The 25,823-nt window shown below is 38.7% G+C and overlaps 1 protein-coding gene across 1 annotated transcript in view; it reads right to left on the minus strand.

The window, feature by feature from the left end:
* Positions 1-13,556: 13,556 nt before the first annotated feature.
* Positions 13,557-25,823, minus strand: part of TGFBR3 (transforming growth factor beta receptor 3) — a 234,539-nt gene continuing 222,272 nt past the window's right edge. The window contains exon 17 of the mRNA XM_066268636.1: positions 13,557-16,943. Coding sequence (XP_066124733.1) covers positions 16,825-16,943 — 119 coding nt within the window. The 3' untranslated portion in view covers positions 13,557-16,824. The remainder of the gene's footprint in view (positions 16,944-25,823) is intronic.

Here is a 25,823-nt window from a genome sequence, read left to right on the forward strand (position 1 = left end):
ATATCATCTAAAGAAGATGTAAGTGAGAATTAAGATAGGCATGATTCATCCTGAGGCAAAATTGCTCTTCTCCAGCTGTGAACTTCTGAAACCAAACAAGTTATATGTTTCCAAAATATAATGGCGAGACAGGAATAGAATAGACATTCTGAAAAGTAGCAGAATATGCTACCTCCAGGTATGACTGCAGGAGTTCAGGACATGAAAACCCAAAATATGCTGCTGTGGTATATTGATTATTTTAAGCTGTAGGCACTTGAAAAAAAAGCAAATTCAGGAAGAGGCTTTCTCTGAACTCTCTTTATCTTCCTAAAGACAGATTTTCCAAAAGGAACTTAATTGTCATAAATCTTTCCCATGGGAGTTTTATCAACCAAGGAGGATTGACTCATTACAGAGACACCACACCTAAACTTGTCACAAACTATCATACCTTTCATCTGTTCTTCTAAGGGCCTGTTCATCTTTCCTAAAAATTGCATACTGTTCCCTAAAAAACTTACATTCCACTTCCCACTTCTTCCCTTATTACGATGGTATTTAGTCCTGAATTCTAAAGCCACCTCCTTGAGTTACTCATTTCCGCTGGGTATCTACCATGTATACACGATGTATAGATGTTTCTCTGAATATGTCTCTTATTACAGGAGATCTCCACTAAGAATTCAGAAGGACAGAGGAAAATTATTTTCTCCCTCACAATTCCCATTTCAAAAGAAAGAAATAGGAAAAAAGGAAGGGGTGATATGCTCTAAGCAAGTTTAAAACCTAACAGGACAAACTCCAAGGCTTGAGACTAATCTCCTTGGCTCAATACTCTGCCCTCTAGGTCCACTGAGGCATTAACATCACTCCCATGGTCCAGCAATGTTGAACCATGAAAAGTTTGGGGAAGGCTTAGCATTAAACAAATTTTTGCTTTTCAGACAACTTTTTCTCTAATTTTTTTTAAATAATAGGGGGGAAAAATCAGTTTTTTTAAAACAAGTAAAATTAGAAAGCATTATCATAGAATTCTTTAAGAATCTAATGAAAATTATGACTGACAGTTATATGTTAACACCTCAATAAATTATATCTATTTCTGGTTGTTTTATCTATCTGTTTGAGTAACTTATTTAAATATTCTTATGCTATCACCTTACTGTTTTTATTATAAATATTTACAGTAGATTTTAACATCTGCTAAGGCCAACTGACTCTCACTGTTCTTTTTCAAATTTTTATTTCAATGGGAAATGAATAAACTTTTAAATAAATGCTTCTGGTAGAATTGAATAATCATCTGGGAAACAAACACAGATCCCTACTATCACAAAAATATGGAATAAAGATCTAATTATTTTTTTGTGTGTGAAAGAGACAGAGAGAGAGACAGAGAGAGGGACAGATAGGGATAGACAGGCAGAAAAGGAGAGAGATGAGAAGGAATGAATCTTCATTACAGCTCCTTAGTTGTTCATTGATTGCTTTCTCATATGTGCCTTGATGGGGGGAAGGGGGAAGGGCAACAGCAGAGCAAGTGATCCCTTGCTCAAGCCAGCAACCTTGGGCCCAAGCCAGTGACCTTGGGCTTCAAGCCAGCAACCTTTGGGCTCAAGCCAGCAACCATGGGGTCATGTCTATGATCTCACACTCAAGCCAGCAACCTTGTGCTCAAGCTGGAGTGCCCGCACTCAAGCTGGATGAGCCTGCACTCAAGTTGGTGACCTTGGGTTTTGAACCTGGGTCCTCTGTGTCCCAGTCTGACACTCTACCACTGCGCCACCTCCTAGTCAGGCAAGATCTAAATATTTATTTTCTTTTCCAAGTTGAGAGGAGGGGAGATAGAGAGACAGACTCCTGCATGCACTTTGACCAGGATCCACTTGGCAACCCTATCTAGGCTGATGCTCTGCCCATCTGGGGCCATGCTGGCAACTGAGCTACTTTTAGCACCTGAGGTGGAGGCTCCATGGAGCCATCATCAGCACCCAGGGCCAATGTGCTCAAACCAATCAAGACATGGTTGCTGGAAGGGAAGAGAGAGAGACAGAGAGAGACAGAGAGAGACAGAGAGGGGGAGGGCTAAGGGTGAAGAAGCAGATAGTTGCTTCTCCTGTGTGCCCTGACCAGGAAACAAACCCAGGGCATACACATGCCAGGCCAATGCTCTACTACTGAGCCAACTGGCCAGGGCCTAAAGATCTAATTTTTAAAAATAAATTAATAATAGTATTAGTATGTGTAGGGTCGATGCTGGACATGACCCTTCCCCCTCCTCAGTCACATGGCACCATGGTCAGATCTTGACCAGGGGGCCCTGAGATAAAGGGTAGTAGAAATGTAACTAAGGTTTTACTAACAACAATGGAACTAAGTCACCAGATATGTATCAAGGAGGGACAATGCAGAACAGTACATACCCTTCCCCTACTCTTTGCTACCTGCTTGCCGCACATAGACAAAAAGGTTCATGTGAGTAACCACCTGAGGCTTAGCTATTTAAATGCAGTCCCATCCAGCAGGGCGTGGGACTTTCACCAACTGGCTGCCAATGGTGCTAATGGTGCTGCCCCTGTCTGTAAGTAATAAAGCCTATGTTTGCTCCATCTGGTCCTCCTTGTGGTTTCTTTGGGGTCCTGCAACAACACCAGATCCATTTTTTGGGTCTGGACCCCCTGCATTACAGTATAGAACTAAGGAGATGCTAAGAAACAAAGGTAACCCAGAAGCCAAGAAGAAAAGATAAACATATTCAACTATATAAAATTAAACATTTTATATTGGCAATATCCATTATAAATAGAATGAATTAAAAGACCATCATGGATTAGGAAAAGATTTGACATACATTACATGTGACATATTACATCACTAATATAGAAATTATTAAGAAAAATATACTCAATTAAAAAATGGGCAAAGTAAATGGAAATGTACAGAAGGATCTGGAAAAAACTAATGAAATTATAATAATAATAATTTAAGGAGAGACCTGAAGATGGCAGCGAAGTAGGCAGACACACAGACTCCCAGCTCACACCACCGAACTGGATTATAAACTAATTTATGAACAATCAGCATGAAAAACCAAATCTGGACTACAAGAACAGTTTTCAAAAATCAAGGAGCAAAGAAGAAGCCAAAACAAACCTGGTAGGGAGCGCCTGAATCTCCCCTGTTTACAGGAATGTGGGGGGAGGGGGGGGAGGCTGGGCTCTCACTCCAAGGAAAAGAGCAGTAAATACTGCTCACAGCCACTTGCCTGGCGACCAGGGAACGAGGTGTGTTGAAAGGGCCCACTTGTCTTCCAAAAAGAAAGGAGAAAGAGAGAGACGGATGGTGAGGGGGAGAGGAATATAGGTGATGACATAAAAAGCTGACTCATTCAGTGCTGGAGGCAGCCATAACTGGGGGATGGGCTGATCCTTCCACAAAGCAAACTACACAAGTACTTCCAGGTCACAGAGATACAGATATCTCTCCAGCTCCAATCAGTGCAACAAGACACAGCTGAAAACAAGAAGTGGGGAGGAGGGGCAGTAACTCAGGTCTCCATGGAGATCTGAGATACACCTCCCCCTACTGAAGCTGAGAAAGCAACCTGCCCCCAGAGAGATTAACTGCAGAAGAGGACTTCAGAGCCTCAGGTCACACCCACCTCATTCCTGGGTACAGTTTCAAATAAGCCCCCTGCTGAGATCAGCAAACAAGACAATCACCTGTTAAGAAAACAAAAAAATCAAGACTTCAAAGTAGCCCGAATCCTAAAGTGGATTACAAATAATAGCTGATGCTAACCCAAGAAGACTTAGAAACAACACAAGTAAAAACTAGAGGCAGACAACACCAAGCCTAGACTCAACCAGCTCTACAAAGAAAACACCAGACACCTGGGCACAATGAGAAGACAAAGAAGTGCAATCCAAATGAAACCACAAGAGAGACCTTCAGAAGAAGAACTGAGTGATATGGAAATAATCAAACTTCTGGATGTGGAGTTTAAAATAATGATTGTAAGGATGCTTAGGGATCTTAGAACAACAATGGATGGTCATCACGAACACCTAAATAAAGAAATAGCAAGTATAAAAAAGGATATTGAAAAAGAATCAGTCGGAGATGACAAATACAATATCACAAATGAAGACCACAATGGAAGGAATTAAAAACAGGATGGATGGAGCTGAGGATGGAGTGAGTTGGAGGACAACTGGAATGAAGGCATGAAAGCAGAGAAGAAAAAAGAAAGAGACTCAAAAAGTCTGAGGAAACTCTTAGAGAGTTCTGTGACAACATAAAGAGAAATAACATCCACATCATAGGGGCTCCTGAAGAAGAAGAGAAAGAACAAGGGATAGAGACTTTATTCAAACATATCATAGATGAAAACTTCCCTAAATTAATGCAGGAGAAACTCTCACAAATTCAAGAAACACAGAGAACTCCACTAAAAAGAAACCCAAAGAAACCTACACCAATACACATCACAATTAAAATACCAAAGCTAAGTGATAAAGAGAAAATATTAAAAGCTGTAGGAGGAAAAAAGCTATCACCTACAAAGGAGCCCCCATAAAGATGACATCAGACTTCTCAACAGAAACACTTGAGGCCAGAAGGGAATGGCAAGAAATATTCAAAGTAATGCAGAATAAGAACCTACAACTAAGACTACTTTATCCAGCAAGGCTATCATTTAAAATTGAAGGAGAAATAAAAAGTTTCCCAGACAAAAAAAAAAAACTCAAGGATTTCATTACAACCAAACCAATACTGCAGGAAATGTTAAGGGACCTGTTGTAAACAGATCAAAGTGGGAAAAGAATATAGCAAAAGAGGAATACAGCTTTAAAGAATAAAATGGCAATAAACAACTACATGTCAATAATAACCTTAAATGTAAATGGATTAAATGATCCAATTAAAAGACATAGGGTAGCTGCATGGATAAGAAAACAGGACCCGTACATATGCTGTCTACAAGAGACACACCTTAAAACAAAAGATGCACATAGTTTGAAGATAAAAGAATGGAAAAAATCATTTCATGCAAATGGAAATGAAAAAAAAGCTGGGGTAGCAATACTTATATCAGATAAAATGGACTTTAAAACAAAGAATATAGTAAGAGATAAAGAAGGCCACTACATAATGATAAAGGGAGCAATCCAACAGGAATATATAACTATTATAAATATCTATGCACCTAATATAGGAGCACCTAAATATATAAAGCAGACTTTGATGAATATAAAGAGCAAGATCAACAGCAATACTATAATAGTAGAGAATTTCAATACCCCACTAACATCACTAGATAGATCCTCAAGAAATAAAATTAACAAAGAAACAGCAGACTTAAAGGATACACGAGATCAACTCGATTTAATAGATATCTATAGAACCTTTTACCCTAAAGCAGCAGAATATACATTCTTTTCAAGTGCTCATGGTATATTCTCTAGGATAGACCACATGTTAGGGCACAAAAGTGGTCTCAACAAATTTAAGAAGATTGAAATCATATCAAACACTTTCTCTGATCACAATGGCATGAAACTAGAAATCAACCACAACAGAACAGCTCAAAAATTCTCAAACACATGGAAACTAAATAGCAGGTTGTTAAATAATGAATGGATCAAGAATGAGATCAAAGAAGAAATAAAATAATTCCTAGAAATGAATGATAATGAGCATACAACAACTCAAAATTTATGGGACACAGCAAAAGCAGTCCTGAGAGGGAAGTTCATAGCACTACAGGCACACTTTAAGAAGCTAGAAAAAGCTCAAATAAACAACTTAACCCTGCATCTAAAAGAACTAGAAAAAGAACAGCAAGTAAAGCCTAAATGTAGTAGAAGGAAAGAAATAATAAAGATCAGAGCAGAAATAAATGACATAGAGACTAAAGAAACAATACAGAGGATCAATGAAACTAGGAGCTGGTTTTTTGAAAAGGTAAACAAGATTGATGAACCTTTAACTAGACTCACCAAGAAAAAGAGAGAGAGGACTCAAATAAATAAAATTAGAAATGAGAGGGGAGAAATAACAACTGACACAACAGAAATACAAAGGATTGTAAGAAAATACTATGAAGAACTGTATGCCAAAAACCTAGACAACCTAGATGAAATGGACAAATTCCTTGAAACATACAGTCTTCCAAAAATCAGTCTGGAAGAATCAGAAAACCTAAACAGACCGATTACACCAAATGAGATCAAAACAGTTGTCAAAAAACTCCCAACAAAGAAAAGTCCTGGGCCAGATAGCTTCACAAGTGAATTCTACCAACTATTCAAAGAAGAACTAACTCCTATCCTTCTCAAGCTATTTCAAAAAATTCAAGAAGAAGGAAGACTTCCAAGCTCCTTTTATTAGGCGAGCATAATTCTGATTCCAAAACCAGGCAAAGACAACACAAAGAAAGAAAATTATAGGCCAATATCCCTGATGAATATAGATGCTAAAATTCTCAACAAAATATTAGCAAACCGGATCCAGCAATATATGGAAAAAATTATACACCATGATCAAGTGGGATTTATTCTGGGGAGGCAAGGCTGGTACAATATTTGCAAATCTATCAATGTTATTCATCACATAAATGAAAGGAAGGAGAAAAACCACATGATAATTTCTATAGATGCAGAAAAAGCATTTGATAAAATCCAGCACCCATTAATGATCAAAACTCTCAGCAAAGTGGGAATACAGGGAACATACCTCAACATGATAAAAGCCATCTATGAGAAACCCACAGCCAACATCATACTCAATGGGCAAAAATTAAAAGCAATCCCCTTAAGATCAGGAACAAGGCAGGGGTGCCCCCTTTCACCACTCTTATTCAACATAGTCCTGGAAGACCTAGCCACAGCAATCAGACAAGAAGAAGAAATAAAAGGCATTCAAGTTGGAAAAGAAGAAGTAAAGCTATCATTATTTGCAGATGATATGATATTGTATATAGAAAACCCTAAAGTCTCAGTCAAAAAACTACTGGACCTGATAAATGAATTCAGTAAGATGGCAGGATGTAAAATTAATACTCAGAAATCAGAGGCATTTTTATACACCAACAATGAACAGTCAGAAAGAGAAATTAAGAAAAAAATCCCCTTCACTATTACAACCAAAAAAATAAAGTACCTAGGAGTACAGTTAACCAAGGAGACTAAAGACTTGTACTAGGAAAATTATAAAACATTGATAAAAAAAATCAAGGAAGATACAAACAAGTGTAAGCATATACCATGCTCATGGTTAGGAAGAATAAACATCAATAAAATGTCTATATTACCCAAAGTAATTTATAAATTTAATGCAATACCAATTAAAATACCAATGACATACTTTAAAGATATAGATCACATATTCCAAAAATTTATATGGAACCAAAAGAGAACACGAATAGCCTCAGCAATCTTAAAAAAGAAGAAGAAAGTGGGAGGTATCACACTTCTTGATATCAAGCTATACTACAAGGCCATTGTACTCAAAACAGCCTAGTACTGGCATAAGAACAGGCACATAGATTAATGGAACAGAACGGAGAACCCAGAAATAAACCCACAGCTCTATGGATAACTGATATTTGAAAAAGGAGATAAGGAAATACAATGGAGTAAAGACAGCCTCTTCAACAAATGGTGTTGGGAAAATTGGACAGCAACCTGCAAAAAAATGAAACTAGACCACCAACTTACACCATTCACAAAAATAAACTCAAAATGGATAAAAGACTTAAATGTAAGGCATGAAACCATAAGCATCTTAGAAGAAACATAGGCAGTAAGCTCTCCGACATCTCTCGCAGTGATATATTTGCTGATTTATCTCCACGGGCAAGGGAAATAAAAAACAGGATAAACAAATGGGACTATATCAAACTAAAAAGCTTTTGCACAGCCAAAGACAATAAGAACAGAATAAAAAGACAAACTACACAATGGGAGAACATATTTCACAGTATGTCTTATAAGGGGTTAATAACCAAAATTTATAAAGAACTTGTAAATCTCAACACCAGAAAGACAAAAATTCCAATCAAAAAATGGGCAAAAGAAATGAATAGACACTTCTCCAAAGAGGATATACAGATGGCCAATAGGCATATGAAAAAATGCTCATCATTAATCATTAGAGAAATGCACATTAAAACCACAATGAGATATCACCTCACACCGGTTAGAATGGTGCTCATCAACAAAACAGCACAGAATAAGTGCTGGCGAGGATGTGGAGAAAAGGGAACCCTCCTGCATTGCTGGTGGGAATGCAGACTGGTGCAGCCTCTGTGGAAAACAGTATGGAGATTCCTCAAAAAATTGAAAATCGAACTGCCTTTTGACCCAGCCATCCCACTTTTAGGAATATACCCCAAGGATACCATAGAATGGTTCCAGAAGGAGAAATGCACCCCCATGTTTATAGCAGCATTGTTCACAATAGCGAAGATCTTGAAACAGCCCAAGTGTCCCTCAGAGGACGAGTGGATTAAAAAGCTTTGGTACATATATACTATGGAATACTACTCAGTCATAAGAAATGATGACATTGGATCATTTACAATAACATGGGTGGACCTTGATACATTATACAGAGTGAAATAAGTAAATCAGAAAAAAACTAAGAACTATATGAACCCATGCATAGATGGGACATAAAAATGAGACTCAGAGACATGGACAAGAATGTGATGGTATCAGGGAGTGGGGTGGAGGGGTGGGGAGGGGGCGAGGAAGGAGAGGGAGGAAGTGTGGGGAGGGTAGGGGCACAAAGAAAACCAGATAGAAGGTGATGGAGGACAATTTGACTTTGAGTGATGGGTATGCAGCATAATCAAAGATCAAAATAATCTGGAGATGTTTTCTCGGAACATATGTACCCTGATTTATCAATGTCACTGCATTAAAATTAATAAAAATAAGATTAAAAAATGATTTAAAACTCACTGGCAATGTGAATAATACAAATTCAAATAATGATACAATTTTTCAACCATCAGATTGGCAAGATTTAAAATATGTAATGCTGGCGATAATAGTAGATGATATTTATAAAGTGATTAGTATATCTTAAACATTTTATGTGAATTATGTCATTTAATGTTCACAATGATAAGAAATATATATATATTTAAATATATATATATTTAAAAATATATATATAAATAAATAAATAAATAAATATATATATATATTTAAAATTAAGGAAATAAATAGCTCAGCTAGCCAATGGCAGAACCAAGTTTCAAAGCCAGGCAGTCTGAAGCCCAGGGCCCAAGTTGTTTCAACAGCCCAATGCTTATGGAAAGGCCTGTGGCAGTGTGATTGATTTGCAACAACCTTTAGAGAAACAATGTGGTAATAGGGATTAATATTTAGAAACTCATTCCCTTTGACATGACATCCCCAAAATAAAAGTCCTACCATGATCCTGGCATTACCGACTGTTTGACTACTTAATAGAACTTACCTGTAAACCCATCTGAGTTCAGCAATGTTTTTAACTTTATTTTCTATTTCGTTGTAAATTTTAAACCACTGATTTTAATGTTTAAATGTACTTTTGATTTTTTGTTGCCTCTTAAATTGGTTTTGGCAAATAATTTATTCCAGGAAAATGTGTCATCACCTCAGGTTTTGTCTCCAAGTTCTTACTTTACCCTTTTTCATCTTCCTGAGGATCCTGGCACTGGGACTCAGCAAAACCGCTCCCAACTTCAAGTTCAGACGATCCCCAGCCCAAGGGATGTAATTCTTCCACAGATTAACTGTTACCTTCATGTCCTCTTTTCACCTTTTTAGCAATCCAGCCCTGTTTAGCCCCTTCCTTATAGTAATCTCTCTGTTAAAATACCCAGTGTGCCCCAGGCCAGTTGGTTCAGTGGATAGTGTCAGCCTGGTGTATGGATATCCTGGGTTCAATTCCCAGTCAGGGCACACAAAAGAAGCAACCACTGCTTCTCTCCTCCATCCTCTCCCCTTCCTTTCCTCTTCCCCTCCAGCAGCCAGTGGCTCAATTGGTTCAAGCATTGGAGCCAGATGGGGCTTGCTGGGTGGATCCTGGTTGGGGCACATGCGGGAGTCTGTCTCACGATCTCCCTTCCTCTCACTTAAAAAAAATACCCAGTATGGTTTCTACTCACTCAACATCCCTGACTGACACATCACCACACACTCTATTTTCAAATTAATCAAAATAAAGGTGTTTATGGTAACCCTTTATTAAAATCTCTGCAGTATGTTTGTTCTCTTTTCATTCCTAATGTGTCTGTGTGTTTACTTAATTTTTGTGTCTCTAGTAGGGTTTTTTGTTGTTGTTGTTTTTTGGGTATTTTTCTGAAGTGAGAAGTGGAGAGGCAGAGAGACAAACTCCCACATGCGCCCAATTGGAATCCACCCAGAACATCCATCAGGGAGCAATGCTCTGCCCAACTGGGATGTTGCTCTGGTTACAACGGGAGCTATTCTAGCTCCTGAGGCAGAGGCCATGGAGCTGTCCTCAGCACCCAGGCCAATTTAGCTCCAATGGAGCCTTGGCTGTGGGAGGGGAAGAGAGAGAAGGGAGAAGGGGAAGGATGGAGAAGCAGATGGGCGCTTCTCCCGTGTGCCCTTGCCAGGAATTGAACCCAGGACTTCCACAAGCTGGGCTGATGCTCTACCACTGAGCCAACCGGCCAGGGCTTCTAGTAGGTTTTTAAAGTAATAGTTTTTCCTATCTTGCTATATCGGATACACTATCATTCTCAACCTTTCTTTTTTTCCAGTATAAGCATTTTGAATCTAAAAGTTTCTCATGCATTATTGTTTTGTTTGCTGCATGTTTGAATTTAGAATTTTCATTATTTTTCAACTCTATATATTTTTAATTTCTATTATGAGCATTTCTTAGAATAATGAATTGTTTAGAAGTGTTTTTAAATTTCCAAATATAGTAAATATTTTTAAATTATCCATTTATGATTTTGAAACTACTTGCATTGTAGTTAAAGAACTTATGCCCTTTCATTCAAGCTTAATTGCATTGTTCAAAACTTTCATATCCAAATCTTTTTTATTTTCCCACTTTTGAAAGCAATATTAAAATCTACTGTAATGATGTATTTGTCAGTTTCTCTTTGTGACACTGTCACGTTTTTTGCTTTAAAGCACTAGACTGCAAGGACATGTATTCAAGAGCATTAACTGCAGCAGAATATCTTGGCAAAACCCTGAAAATAACACCTCTAAATCTCCATCACTAGTAAATTAGCTAAATTCATTGCATGAAACATTATACAGCCATTAGAAGCATGAATTCATTCTGTATATTAGAGGGGGGTCCACAGGAAGTGACTAAGGCAAGTTTCAGAGTAGGTATATTGTGATCTCATTTTAGTAAACAAAACAAAATTTTCTCTATTTGTGAACACATTTTTATATGCTTGAGTTAGAAAAAAGGCTGTTAACATCAGTTCTTCCAGGGAAGTGACTGAAGGGGGGAGGTAGAAAAGAGCATTAACAAATGATTTTGCTTTATTTTACCTCCTACAATGCCATGTTTTACTCTGACAATATAAGGGAAAGTCTAGCAAAATAATGATTATCAGCACTCATTTAATGAAGCCTCATAGAAGATATGCCATGTGAAAAGGCAAGCCCCAAATGTTATATGATCTTATTCATTATAGTAACGTACATGTTGATATGAACGTAAGGAAATGTCTGGGCACACATATACTAAATTAGTTATATCTCTGAGTGCGAAGATTATGGCGGCTTTTGCGCTGACACCTATGTCTGCATTGTTTGCATTTATTTTATACATACATATTAATTGTGCATTCAAGAAAAATAAGCCTGACCAGGCAGTGGCGCAGTGGATAGAGCGTCGGTCTGGGATGTGGAGGACCCAGGTTCGAGACCCTGAGGTTGCCAGCTTGAGCGTGGGCTTATCTGGCTTGAGCAAAAAGCTCACCAGCTTGGACCCAAGGTCGCTGGCTCGAGCAAGGGGTTACTCAGTCTGCTGTAGCCTCCCCCCTCCCCCGTCAAGGCACATGTGAGAAAGCAATCAATGAACAACTAAGGTGTCCCAACGAAAAACTAATGATTGATGCTTCTCATCTCTCTCCATTCCTGTCTGTCTGTCCCTATCTATCCCTCTCTCTGACTCTCTTTCTGTCTCTATTAAAAAAAAAAAAAAGAAAGAAAAAGAAAAAAAAAAAAGGAAAGAAAAATAATTGTTGCCTGACCAGGTGGTGGCACAGTGGATAGACTAGCATTGGACTGGGACACGGAAGACCCAGGTTCAAAAATCCGAGGTCGCCAGCTTGAGCACGAGCTCATCTGGTTTGAGCAAGGCTCACCAGCTTGAGCCCAAGGTCGCTGGCTTGAGCAAGGGGTCACTCGGTCTGCTATAGCCCCCTGGTCAAGGTACATATGAGAAAGCAATCAATGAAAAACTAAGGTGCCACAATGAAGAATTGATGCTTCTCATCTCTCTCCCTTCCTATCTGTCCTCTCTCTGTCACAAAAAATAAATAAATAAAAATAATTGTTTTAGAGGATATAATTACAAAAAGGCTATGGACTCTTTCACCAAAGAAACCTAAAACAACTAGAACAGCCCAGATTCATCAATGCAAAAATGTACATATCATTTCACGTAGTTTAATAGACTCTCTGAAGCCCCTTTATGGATTGCCTTGGATTCTGTTCCAGTAGATACAAGGAGAGTTTAATAGCAGAAAAATGAGTGGACCAGTCAATTTTGCCCTTTATCCTCCGTGCAGAGCTGGCTTCAAGGTGTAATGCTGGTCCTGGAGAATGGCCGGGCTCTGGTCTGCAACAGGGGCTCAGCCTCACCCAGTGAGATGGGCAATTGGAAGAATTATTTACTTAAAGGTTTAAAATTGGGAGGTGACGTGATTGAAGTCTATTTAGAGCTTCAGCTGCCCGTGGACAGACTGAGAGAGGGCAAGCCAGGAAGTCAGCACACCGGTCAGGCTGTGCATGATTCAACCTAAGAGGTGCTGGACTTGGGGTCTGGGGAACTGCAGGAGGAATAGAAAGAACTCAGTGGTTTGGAGAAATAGCTATTCCCAAGGTAGAATACACTTGGATTGATTTATTTGTGGGTGTGGGTCCCCAAGAGGAGTCAAGCTTGATTCCCAGGTTTCTGGCCTGGGCAGCTGGAAGGTGGTGGTGAGAGAGGATGCTACAAGAAGTATCAGGGTATTTGAAGGGGATGAAAAGAATAGTCCAAAGTATGTATTATTTCTCTTTCTTGCCTCTAGGAAATTGACAGGAAGCCCAGGAATGGATACCAAAACTGACACCCACTTTTTTCTGAGGTCTTCTGCCACTTTCCTCTGGAAGATAGACAGCTCTTGCCACACTCTCCTCTGGCCTGCCACCCCTCCCCTTGGCTCTAGTGAGCCTAGGGCATTCTCTCAGCCTCCCCCTCCCTCCTCCTCACTAGATCAGTTGTATCAGAAGACACAGTTAGGAAAAAGTCACAGTAAAAAAGGGTTATATCAGCCTCAGGGTAGAATTTAATGATGTCCAAACAAGAGATGTATTAATAATTGATATATATCTTTTTATTATGCACAAATAAAGTACTTAAAACTGTGGTTATCAAAACTATACATCTAAGCATGTTCACAAAATTGCTGACACATTGAACAGAGAAAAGATTACATACAACAGGGGTGTTCAAACTGGCCACAGGGATTTTAAGGGCACTCTTTTTACCCTCATGGATGACAAAAAACAACAACAAAATCAGGCTCATTCAGGAAAAACCAGAAGAGAGAAGTATTGTATTTGGAAACTGATAATAGTCCTTTTTAGAAAAACATCTGTCAGTTTCATGAACCCCCAGCTAAAACAAACAGAAACAAATCACACACATGATTCACCCAACAAAATGTGCTCTGTTAACACAACCAGCAGTACAACCATCACTCAAACCATGAGGTAGTTACAGTACAAATAGACTGGCATGCAAGTGCGCGCCCCCACACAGGCTCACAGTCATGCCCACACAGAAGACACAGGAAATGGGTTTACAATCTTATTACAGACAAGGAAAAGACCATTTTTGTTGTTGCTGTTGTGGTTTAGAAAATGCTATAGAAACAGCTTACACAGAAGGAATTTCTGACTTTTAAAATACAGAGTAACAGCTGATAAACACCACATGCTAGAAAAGCTATAGGATGTTACACAGACAGTCTGCCTTGGAGTTTAGAGCATTTCAGTAACAGCTTTAGTATCAAACAAAACAAAACAAACAAAATGGCCTCTGCAAATTAAGTGTGTAGCCTGCAGAAGTGACCAATGACAGCAGATAGAATAGTTTAACTGGAACATAACAACAGCTTTAGAGAAACCTGCAGAACGTGTTATAAAGTTGAGCTTGTATTTTGTAATAAAATTGTGAAATCTAAAGCAATTGGAAATGCTGTAATAAGAAGCTAGGGAGAAAACACTTATTTTTAATGCTCAGTTTTAAAGAAACATTTCAGAAATACTTAATGATGTTCATGCTCCAATTAAAATGGGATCAAGTTTTATCAACATAGATTTCTTGATCTGAATAATACTTTTGACAATCTGACCCAAACAAACAAAAGCTGACTTTTTCTTCTCTTTCTTTTAAAATCATTTGGTTTGCACCTATAAATTTGTAAATTAATTTTAAATTATTTATAAAATCATTGGCAATGTAGCATCTCTCTCAAAAATATACATTTAAAATATATTACAAAAAGTTTTAACCCTCTCCATCTAAGAATTGGATCTTTTAATACTTCTTAATAGCTAATTTTCTTTATAACAGGATGGAAAGTTTTTCTTTTTAAGCAAAGAATTGATCAAAAGAATTCACAGTAACTGAAATTAAACATTTCATATGGAGTAATTTTTTAAATCTAAAACATTTAAATATATCTTTATACACAAATTTTTGTAGTAAAATATAGCTATAAATGACTTAAAGACTCTAGTCTTCTTTGAAGACATCTTTAAACCTTTTTATACATAGAATATGCTAAAACAATACATTCTGCTGAAGGTTAGGCAAAGCGCATTATTTTCAAACACAGGTAGCGTAATCTAGGTCTTCCACTCTGATACCCTTATGTTAAAAAAGTTAACTTTTTTTAAAGGAAAAAAAGTATCTAATTTTATATCTTCATTTGTATATGGAAAATTTCAAAATTATCAACATAGACAACCTGGAAATTTTAGCCTTAAGTCATCTCTTTTGGTTAAAATGATCCTGATTGAATGTCTATGCCTATCAAATCTATCAGAATATTACTGTATAGTTGGGTGACCTACTTTTCTGCCTTGTAGACACTGCCCTTAGGTCTTGGGTGTCATCAGTATTTCCTATTGAAGGCTCCATTCATAGAGAACCAGGTACAACTTCCTTACTTTAAGGGTAGTGAGATTTGCTTATGAATATTTTGGGGTAGAGTCTAACCTGTTCTATTTGTAGAATTTTGAGTCATTGGGATGGGGGGGATCTGGAAAAAGAATACTATTTATTTGCAATGAAGCTATCCTCAGTAGTATATGATTTGGCATGGAAATTTTCCTCTGGCATTCTTTTTTTAACATAGAGGTATCAGTTGAGCTTATTTTAGCTGCAAAGTGGCATATTATTCCATTTTCTTCCATTATTCCACGTTAAATCCTTTTTGAATTTGGAATATATTTAAGGCAAGAGAACTAGAGCAATCCAAATGAGTGCCCATTTCCATATCTCAGCACTTTCTTGGCAGAGCTGGTGACACTGTTCAAATAACTGGAATCCAGCAGATCAGCCCTGCGTTTGCATCTTATAAGTGCTTGGTTTTTACAAAAGGGTTAGAAAGGTTGAAACATTTTGAGTGGAAACAGTAATTCTTCCAAATCTATTTAAGAATAAATTTCAACTTTAAAGGCATAGGACATTTTTAAAAGGAGAATGAAGTTTTTCTTCAACTGAAAAAATGACTATGCCAGATGACATATTCTCTTTTACTGGCATATATAACAAGTTCCTCCTTAATTTTACAATAGAATTTTGCTCTAATTTATATATTAATTTATCAGAACAATGTAAAAAATGAGGACACATCTGCAGTCCCAGATTTTGGCCTTTTTCAATTTCTATAAAGAAATAGGAAATTTGCATTAAGACATTTTTGCAGTCGGTGCACGAGTGTGGGAAGAAGGAGGAAGCTGATAATGGACTCAGCGCTGGTTTGGGCCCAGGGCACAAGAAAGGAATGTCACCTTGGTGCACATGAGGATGCAGTCTGGAGGGCAGCATTACTAAGGGGACACAGGGCCCTCACAGCCAGTGGCAGCAAGGTGAGAAGTGTGTATCCAGAAGGTGCAAATCAGACATGGAGGAATGCACTTAGAAAGTCTTATAGCATTTCTTTTGTTTTACATCTTGGTTCAGTTATAAATGAATTTTGGCCACATCTCACTGGTTCTACTTAGTATCTGGCTATTATCTGTTTTCCAGCTCTTGGAGTTTGGGGAAAACCCAGGTCCCCAAATTATAGATGTTCTTACCTGGACAAAGCAGCATTTTAAAAAACTGGCATGTGTTTCACATTGCAAACCCCCAAGCCTGTGGGGGCTGGTGGAGACGCCACCACCTTAGCTTTCTCACACGGAAGGCGCAGGGGTCACATTCAGATCAGCCCTGGGTGGGGGGGTGAATACAACAAATGATGTTTACTTTAACTCCACTCTCTCTTGACAAAGGAACCACAATCAAGCCTTTCTTGAGTCTGGACACCGCTGTTAGGCCCTGCCCCTGGCTGAGGCCCCCGGGCTAGGCCGCGCTGCTGCTGGAGCAGGGCGTGCTCTGCGTGCTGCCAATGCTGTGGGCTGCACTGCTGTTCTCTGAGGCCGGTGGGGAGGTGGGGACTTGCTGCCTTCCCGCAGTCTCCCCTGCAGTGAATAAAAAGGGGCGAAGAAAGACACATTACATTACCTGTGTGCATTCCTAACAGACCATTTCTCCCTCTGCCACTTTATTTGATGCTCTTCTCCATCATAGGCAGAAGCCACTAGACTAAAAGGGTGGTCACCATAAGGGTGTTCTGTTTGTTGGTGTTTCATCGTTTTTACAGTCTCTTGCTTGGGAAAGTGAGAACTGTTTTCTAGCCGACTGGCAGGCAGTTACAGTGCTTACTACCCCTGACAGCTGAGGATGAGTCCACAGGACTTCAGTGCCTACACTGTTTCCCAAACTTTTTTGTGCCATGCCCCACCTTAACCTTTCTAAAATTTTTATGTCCCCCCCCATGTAACATACATAATTTTTAACATTAAAAAATTGATTTGTTCACTTAATAAACATAAATGATAGGTTCTAGGAAGAAATCACTATGAAATTGTTAACAAAACACAGTAAGTAAAATTTCAAAACATATAATGAAAAACAGAAATTTAAATTCCAAATAATTTTAATACAGATTTTTCTATATTAATTTATTATTTTAATTTAGTGTGATCCTTGCACTTGATGCTTGCTGCACAGAGATTTTATATTAGGTTCCAATTTGGTTAGCTTTAGTCTCAAGTCTCCACGTTGTGTTATATCCAGCCGATTTCTTTTTTTTACCAGTAAATCATTTACAGCACTAAATCCACATTCAGCTAAAAATGAAGATGGAAACGGTAGCAATAGTGTTCTTGCACATTTGGTTGAATTTGGGTATTTGATTTCTGTTTCCTCACAAAGCCATGCCATGCTCCTTTGATATTAAATAAAGCTTTAACTGACTCATCATTTTGCAATTCTAGGAGTTCTTCTTGATACTGTATATTTGATATATCAGACAAATCCACTAACATTGGCTGCATCATCCATGTTGGGAAATCAATTTGTTTTAAATCATAAAATCTTTCTTTTAAATCAGCTGATAGAATATTCAAATGATTGACAATAACAAGTAAAGCGGTATCAGTTACTTCACATTTTTGGAGCCAATGAAACTGTTTAAAGTTTTTGTTGTTAATATGTTTCTGACATAACTCAATATTGGTAATGAAACCAAATATCTTTGCTTTTGCATCGACAAGAGTTTTATTTGTTCCTTGAAGTCGCTTATTTAATATATTTAGTTTTTCAAAGATATCGGCTAAATAACTCACAAATGCTTTACCATCTATTGTTAACAGATACTTCATTTCAGGTTTGTCGCTTAAAAAATCACTAAGAGTATCAAACAGTTCCATAAATCTTTTCAGTTTCCTTTAGATAGCCATCTTACTTCAGTATGAAGTAAAAGTCTCACATGGTCTTCATTTTGTTCTTCACAAAATAGCTTGAAAAGACGCTCACATTTGGCACTAGCTTTAATAGCATTAACACACTTTATTACTGTATGTAATACTTCATTCAGAACAGGCGAGATGTTTTTAGCTACCAAGTTTTCCCTATGAATAACACAATGCACAAGAATCATTTCTGGATTTGCATCTTTCATCAATTTTAAGCAGCCATTTTTCTTGCCCATCATATTGGGAGCACCATCTGCAGCACAAGATGTTATATTTTTCATTGGTATATCATTGACATCTAAGTAGTTTTTTAGCTTATTATATATATCTTTGGAGGTAGTGGTGCTTTCTAATCTTTTACAGAACATTTCTTCAGCAAAATGTTCTTTATCAATATATCTTACGTAAGTTATCAATACTGCCTCACTGTCTCTCAAAGTTGATTCATCCATTTGCAAGGAGAATTTTCTTGTTTTCAGCTTTTCAATAAGTTGTTTTTCAATATCCTCACTCATTTCGTCTATTCTTCTGCTAACAGAATTGTTACTGAGTGGCATAACTTTTACATCTTTGTCATCTTTTTCAAGAACCGTTTTAAGAAATGCTGATATTGACGGTTTTATTAAATTCTCTCCTATAGTGTGATTTTCTCCAGTTTTAGCAATGAAAAAAGAAATTTGATAACTAGCCTCAAGAACACGATTATTAGTTGAAGTATGAGCAGTAAATAGAGACTTTAATGTTGTTCTTTTTTCAAAATTTTTCTTTAAAGTTTTAAAGTAACTCAAATCTGAATTAATATGAGCACTATGTTTTGCCTTCAAATGCGCCTCAAGACAACCTGGTTTCATTGATTCGTTGGTCAAGCATTGCTGGCATAAAAGACAAAAAGGAATCCGCTCATTGTGAACAGCGGGTAGGAACCCAAATTTTAAATATTCCTCCGAATATTGACGAGTTTTTTTCTTGCTTGCACCACTCATTTTACTTTGGGCTATAATAAAAATAAGATCAATTAAAAACTAATATTAAAATATGTGTTAAAATATATTCAATGTGACATAGAGTAAACGTATACTAAAAATTCATATTTATTTAAATGTATATAACACATTTACTACACTACCACCGCAAATCAAAAGGTATCTATATTTTTTCCACTTGACAAAATTTTCTGGAAAGTTATGCTTCTAAAATTAAAATTGTCGTGCATGCACTATTATAGCCCCAATAATATTTATAAAATATTATTGCTTTCTAACCCCAATGCAAGAAGTACTTAATAAAGAGTTTAATATTGATAAAAATAAAATCAAATACTACCAATTATATCTATACAATATATATATGTATATTTATTAAATCAATGAGCTTTTACAACAGTTTTGACTGACATTTCAAATTAACACCAACTGAATGATGTGAAACACTACAGAAGTTGCAATGGGCCAATTAGGTGAGAATAACTGCGTTGTTTAGCGAGTTTTTAAAACGTCCGAGATTCCCCGCGGCAGACGGCACGCTCCACGGTGAACCCAGGACAAAGTTTACTTGAGGACGCCAATCACCCAGTTTATATTTTGGTCTCGTCAAACGAAATTATACTTAATAATTATTTACCGCAATTATTTAAGAATTGCATTTTTTGTTAAATTTGGCACCGATATCTAGCATTGCATTTAAATGGCCCGGGGCGAAAGAGTTAAAGTCGTGTGGAGTCCATTTTCAAATTGCCCCCCTTAACTATCGAATTGCCCCCCTGTGAGGCGTGGGCCCCACGTTGAGAAACACCGGCCTACAACCTTGGAAGGCACCACTACCACCTGTACTGCGCGGTTCAGCTGACCAGCCATGTGTTCAGGAAACACTGTCCATCTCCTCTCATTGTAGGGTTTGGGAAGTGAGGCCCTTAAACTGTAATAAAAAGCCATTGACAGTTTGGGGACCTTTTTCTCAGTGCACTGTTCAAAATGGGCATGGTGTAGCCGAAGTTTTGCCTTAGCCAACACAGAGCCATGTGCTCCAAGCATACAATCTAAGAATTGGAGGTGGTGGAGCCTGCTCTCAGAAAAACCTTTTGGGAAAGGGGTTTAGCTGTTCACACATGGGGACTGCAGCTGCCAAGGACACTCCCCCCATTCTGAGGCTCACAGCGGGGTGCACTGTGAGTATCTCCTAACATAGTAAACATCCCACTTTTCATTACATACCCCGCTGCAATTGAGCTAAAGCCATCCTATGCCAAATGTGCAGTGCTTTGGTGAAGGAGAAAACCCCTGGTCAGACACATGGTTTGCATTTAGCACAGTGAAAGCCTTTAGAGCTCAGTCCTTTCTTCAGAGAAACTGGCCTCAGGGCAGCCCTCAAGAATGGCTCTAGGTAGGGAAAAGTGATCAAGGCTCTCCTATGACAAACACTGTGTTTCCTTTGAAAAGTCAGAGTACAAGCTTCATAAAAGACTGGTCAGCAGTCTCCCCCACCTCCCTCCATTGTGGGAAGCCCCAGAGGGCCAGGTCTGTTTATGAATGAGCCTTCTCTTTCCTGTCCCGCTGAAAATACACAGCTATCAGCCAAAAACACACAAGCAGAGGCTCTGCCCTCCAAGTCCAGGAACTTAGCCTGTTACTTCCATTCCCTTCCCAGGGCCCCTCAAAAGCCTTCCGCCAAAAATAGGGTTCTTCTGCCACTCACGCCCCTGGGTCTGCGTACAGCCTCCCCACCACCCATTTTAGGGACCGCACAGCTGTAACACATATTTTTGCCTCAACCTCAGGGCATTTATATGCTTATCACATATTCAGCCCTTGCTCTATTTCCCCTGATTTCTATTCTTCTGAAATTGATGGGATGGAGAGGCAACTGGAGGTCAGTATTCCGTAGAAGTAGAGACACACTATTTTCACTCTTCTTTGTTAGGTGATCTATACTTGGGATCCTCCCCAGCACTGCCCTCTCCTCATCATATGTGTATGTAATTAAAGGTGGGGAAGTTTGCCTCAATGACAGTGACTTCCTGCCAGAAACCCACTTTCCCCACAGTAGGAGCTTTATTTCTAGAAAGAAATAAAATCTTTTAGCTATGTCAATGTCTACCCCAACATACTAAAAACAAAAACCTCCAGAGACCCGAACAACCCATGATACACTTTAAAATTCAGCTCCCGCCTGGCCTGTGGTGGCGCAGTGGATAAAGCGTCGACCTGGAATACTGAGGTCACCAGTTCAAAACCCTGGGCTTGCCTGGTCAAGGCACATATGGGAGTTGAAGCTTCCTGCTCCTCCTTTCTCTCTCTCTCTCTCTCTCTCTCTCTCTCTCTCTCCTCTCTAAAATGAATAAAGTCTTAAAAAAAGATTTAGATTAAAATTCAGCTCCCACCTGACCTGTGGTGGTGCAGTGGATAAAGTGTCAACCTGGAAATGCTGAGGTCGCCGGTTCGAAACCCTGGGCTTGCCTGGTCAAGGCACATATGGGAGTTGATGCTTCCTGCTCCTCCCCCTTCTCTCTCTCTGTTACTCTATCTCTCTCCCTCTCTCTCTCCTTTCTAAAATGAATAAATAAAATTAAAAAATTAAAAGAAAAGTTTAAAAATATAAAAAAAAATAAAATTCAGCTCCCACACAATCCACATGTTCATCCACACCCAGCTGCCCCCACCAGTTATCAATTAGAAAGACCAATGGCTCTTTGCGTGAAGTATATCTTAAATATTATTTTCTCCATTTAAATAAAGGATACATCAGAAAAGCAAGAAGTGCCCTGAGTGGGTAGCTCAGTTGGTTAGAGCATCGTGCCAATACACCAAGGATGTGGGTTCGATCCTGGTCAGGGCACATATAGAATCAACAAGTAGAACGACAAATGGAAGTTTCTTTTTCTCTTTCTCTGTCCCATTCTCTCTCTCTTTCTAAAGTCAATAAATTAACAACATTAAAAAAACAAACACAAAAACCAGGAGGAAGTCAACAGCCCAACTGCCCTTTTTGGCTCACCTGGGCTTCATTTGTTCAGCGGCTACCCTGATAGCCGCTCAAGCATGATGGCCTTGGCTGATCTATTGACAGTGGACAAGTCTGTCTCATCCAGAATTTAAAAAAAAATTTTTTTTTTAATTTATTGATTTCAGTGAGAGGAAGGAAGAGAGAGAGATACAGGAACATCAAGCTGTTCCTGTATGTGCCTGTATGTTGCTGGGATCGAACCAGCAACCTCTGTGCTTTGGAACAATGCTCTAACCCAGTGGTCCTCAACCTTTTTTGGGCCACGAACCGGTTTAACATCAGAAAATGTTTTCACAGACCGGACTTTAGGGTGGGACGGATAAATGTATCTCGTGACCGAGACAAGCGTCAAGAGTGAGTCTTAAACGGATGTAACAGAGGGAATCTGGTCATTTTTTAAAAATAAAACATCGTTCAGACTTAAATATACATATAAATAAAACGGAAATAATGTAAGTTATTTATTCTTTTTCTGCAGACTGGTACCAGTCCGCGGCCCAGGGGTTGGGGACCACTGCTCTAACCAATTGAGCTATCCAGCCAAAGCTTATCCAGAATTTGACATGTGCTTGATTATTCACATTCAGGAAAAGTACCAGTAGTACTCCCTGTTCAGGAAGTCTGAATATTTGCTTTCCGATGTCTATTTGCCAAATATAATTTGTTGCCATGTCAGTTTATTTTAATCAGTGCCAATTACAAAGGTCTTTTCAACTTCCTGAATTTTGGAAACTCTTGTGCTGCTGATGTAAAGCACTGTCCATGATGAAACACCACACAAAACAAAACAAAGAAGCCCCTTATACTCAAGACTGCAGGACACACTTTATCAAGGTGGATAAATCAACTTAACCTAATAATCCATTGACTTGAGCCAACAATATGCCTAGGAGAATCTTTGTGAATCTGCTTGGAAATGTTGAAAATAACTTTCTTTAGACTATCCTCTCTACCTCTGTGACTATTTTCAGGTGTAAGACATGACATTTCTCAATATAACCAAGTTGTTAAAAACTTGTACCTTTTGAGAAATTAAGAAAAAGTTTTTCTTGTCAGATTGAAGTAGTACTACAGAAAAAATCACCATGAGAAAATAAGTTTAATGTGCAGATGCTTTGAGATGGATTTTCTGCTCTCTATCAGTGATGTCTGATTTCTCAGAGCACTGACCTTCTCTAAAATATCCCTTGGGCAACAAGTACAACCAGCCTCCCTCTGGAGAAGATGGGCAGGGAAGGCCTCCGGGTTAAGTGGAGCAGGCCCACTCAGTCCGTTAAGGAGTTTAAAGAAAGCTTCTTGCTCCTAAATAACAAACTTGGTCAAGAGAAACATGTTCAGTCCTCACATTTTGCTCCTAAAATCTCAAACCACATTGAGGAAGACAGATTTGGGGAAGAGGGAGAGTGGGAAGAGGGAAGAGGCCTTCGGTGCATGTGACACTGAGGAGGGGGTGTTAGGACGAAGATTAATTCCACCCAGCTTTGTGTTTCAGCCTACATATTGCCAGAGAAGCTTTTTAGGAACAGAAAAAATTTATACATTTACATATATCTATATTAAGGGATAATCTGTTTTCTTTCTTTAGTTTGGCATAGAGTTTTCCAGATCTGATTTCCTGCCGCCTCTCTGGTGATCTACGTGACAGCAGGGTCCTTATCTCTAAGTCTTCCAGCATGGCAGGCCCTGGGAGGAAACCGGTTTAAGAAAGATGTGAAGGGCATGGAGAGGCTCTATGGGGAAACCATAGACAGAAGAGTTTGACAGAAAGTCTTCAAACTGTGGAGTCTCTAGTATTTAGCTCAAAGGAGACTGTTTGCAAATATTGCCCAGAGGATAGTTACACAGAGGAACAGACAGCTGTTCTTTCTCTCCCACAAGTTACACAGGAGGAACTGAGTTTAAATGTCAGTGACAGGGATTTAGGTCACATAGAAAAGAACTTGCTGATTATGAAGAGTAGTTAGGTATAGGGGGAATGTATGAAATTTCTTCCTGGGGAGGTATTTAAGCATTGGATTGAAAACCATATGCCTGGGGTGATTTGGTTTAATATTAACTGATGCTGGAAAGAAAGATATTTTCCTTTAGGCCTACAGTGTTGGTTACAAGTTTGAAAAATTTTTCTTTTATTGGTGTTAGAGACATCAGTTTGTTTCTGTATATGCCCTGATGGGGGATCAAACCAGCAACCTCTGGGAATCCAGACAACATTCTAACCAACCAAGCTATTCTGTCAGGGCTGGTTGTAATTTTGTATCAATTAATACCTTAATCTTTTGATATTATAATTGTAATTATTTCACAAACTCATTCCAGTAAAGAGAGTGAACTAGACTACTTTTGATTAGGAGAAATTTTCAATCACTGTTTATCATTTTCAAAAATTGTCCCACCCCACCCTCCAAACTATAAATACAACCTTCTTTTTGCAGTGAAAATGCTGCAGGAGAGATGGGTCAGAAGTTGCTATTGGTTATGGGAAAAAAGAGAAATGTTCCAAGGAAGGAATGAAAACCTTTGCATGTCCTGCCTACCATTTTCATTCTATATTCCTGCAGTATGGCCAACCTGTTTGCAGCTGCACTTAGGTCTTTGCTGGGTATTTTACTTAAATTTAACTGAGCAGTTGGGTAAAGAGTATATCCTGACTTCTTTATAGTCACTCCAGCGTGTTACCACCTGTTCCAGCTGCAACTTTCTGATCCCGGGACTTCGCCTCTGCCTCTTAGTCATACGCTAGCCTGACTTGCTGTTTCTCTCTTCACCTGGACTAGAGGTAGGAGCTTGGAGAAACTTCAGCCTCTAAAACATGGGAATTTCCAGAGATGCCCTGAATTAAAAGCTCTAAACCCAACTTGGGTAGACCTCGGTGTGCGCTTTAAGAACACATGGTCTGTTCCACTGCAGATTGCTGAATAGGAGCCCGAGGGATTGGAACAGGCTCACCTAATTCCAGACCTCGGCATTTCATTTTGCTCTGTAAACAGTGTTCCTTCTATTCTTAGATTCTTTTCTGCCTAAACATCTAAGCAACTTTAAATCTTTTTAATTTTTCCCACTGATTTGAGAGAGAGAAGAGGGTAGTGACAGGGGGGAGTAGGAGGGAGAGGGAGAGAAGGAGAGAAAAGCATCAACTTGTTGTTTCACTAGGTTGTTCTGTTTATAGTCACGTACTCACTTGATTGCTTCTTATACATGCCTGACCTGGGGTCAAACCTTCCATCTCTGGCATGGCAGGTTGACGCTTTATTCACTGAGCCATCTGGCCAGGGCCAACAACGTTAAATATCTTATATTTTTGTAGGACTTTGTATTTCAGAAAGCTATTTACATGCGTTTCTTCTTGAAGCACTCTCACCTCCAATAACCCTGTGAAGTAGGCATCATCCCACATTTACTAAAGGGAAGCATTAATATACCTGGGTCAGGTAATCTTTATTATATGCTGCTTAAGTGTCTGTTTGTCGCTGATAGCTTATTGGTTGCTTGCGAAACTGTACTAGCCAATGGGGTGAAGTTGCCACGGCTGAACGCAAATTGAGC

The sequence above is a fragment of the Saccopteryx bilineata genome, chromosome 3, assembly GCF_036850765.1.
Source record: "Saccopteryx bilineata isolate mSacBil1 chromosome 3, mSacBil1_pri_phased_curated, whole genome shotgun sequence".
NCBI classification, from domain to species: Eukaryota; Metazoa; Chordata; class Mammalia; order Chiroptera; family Emballonuridae; genus Saccopteryx; species Saccopteryx bilineata.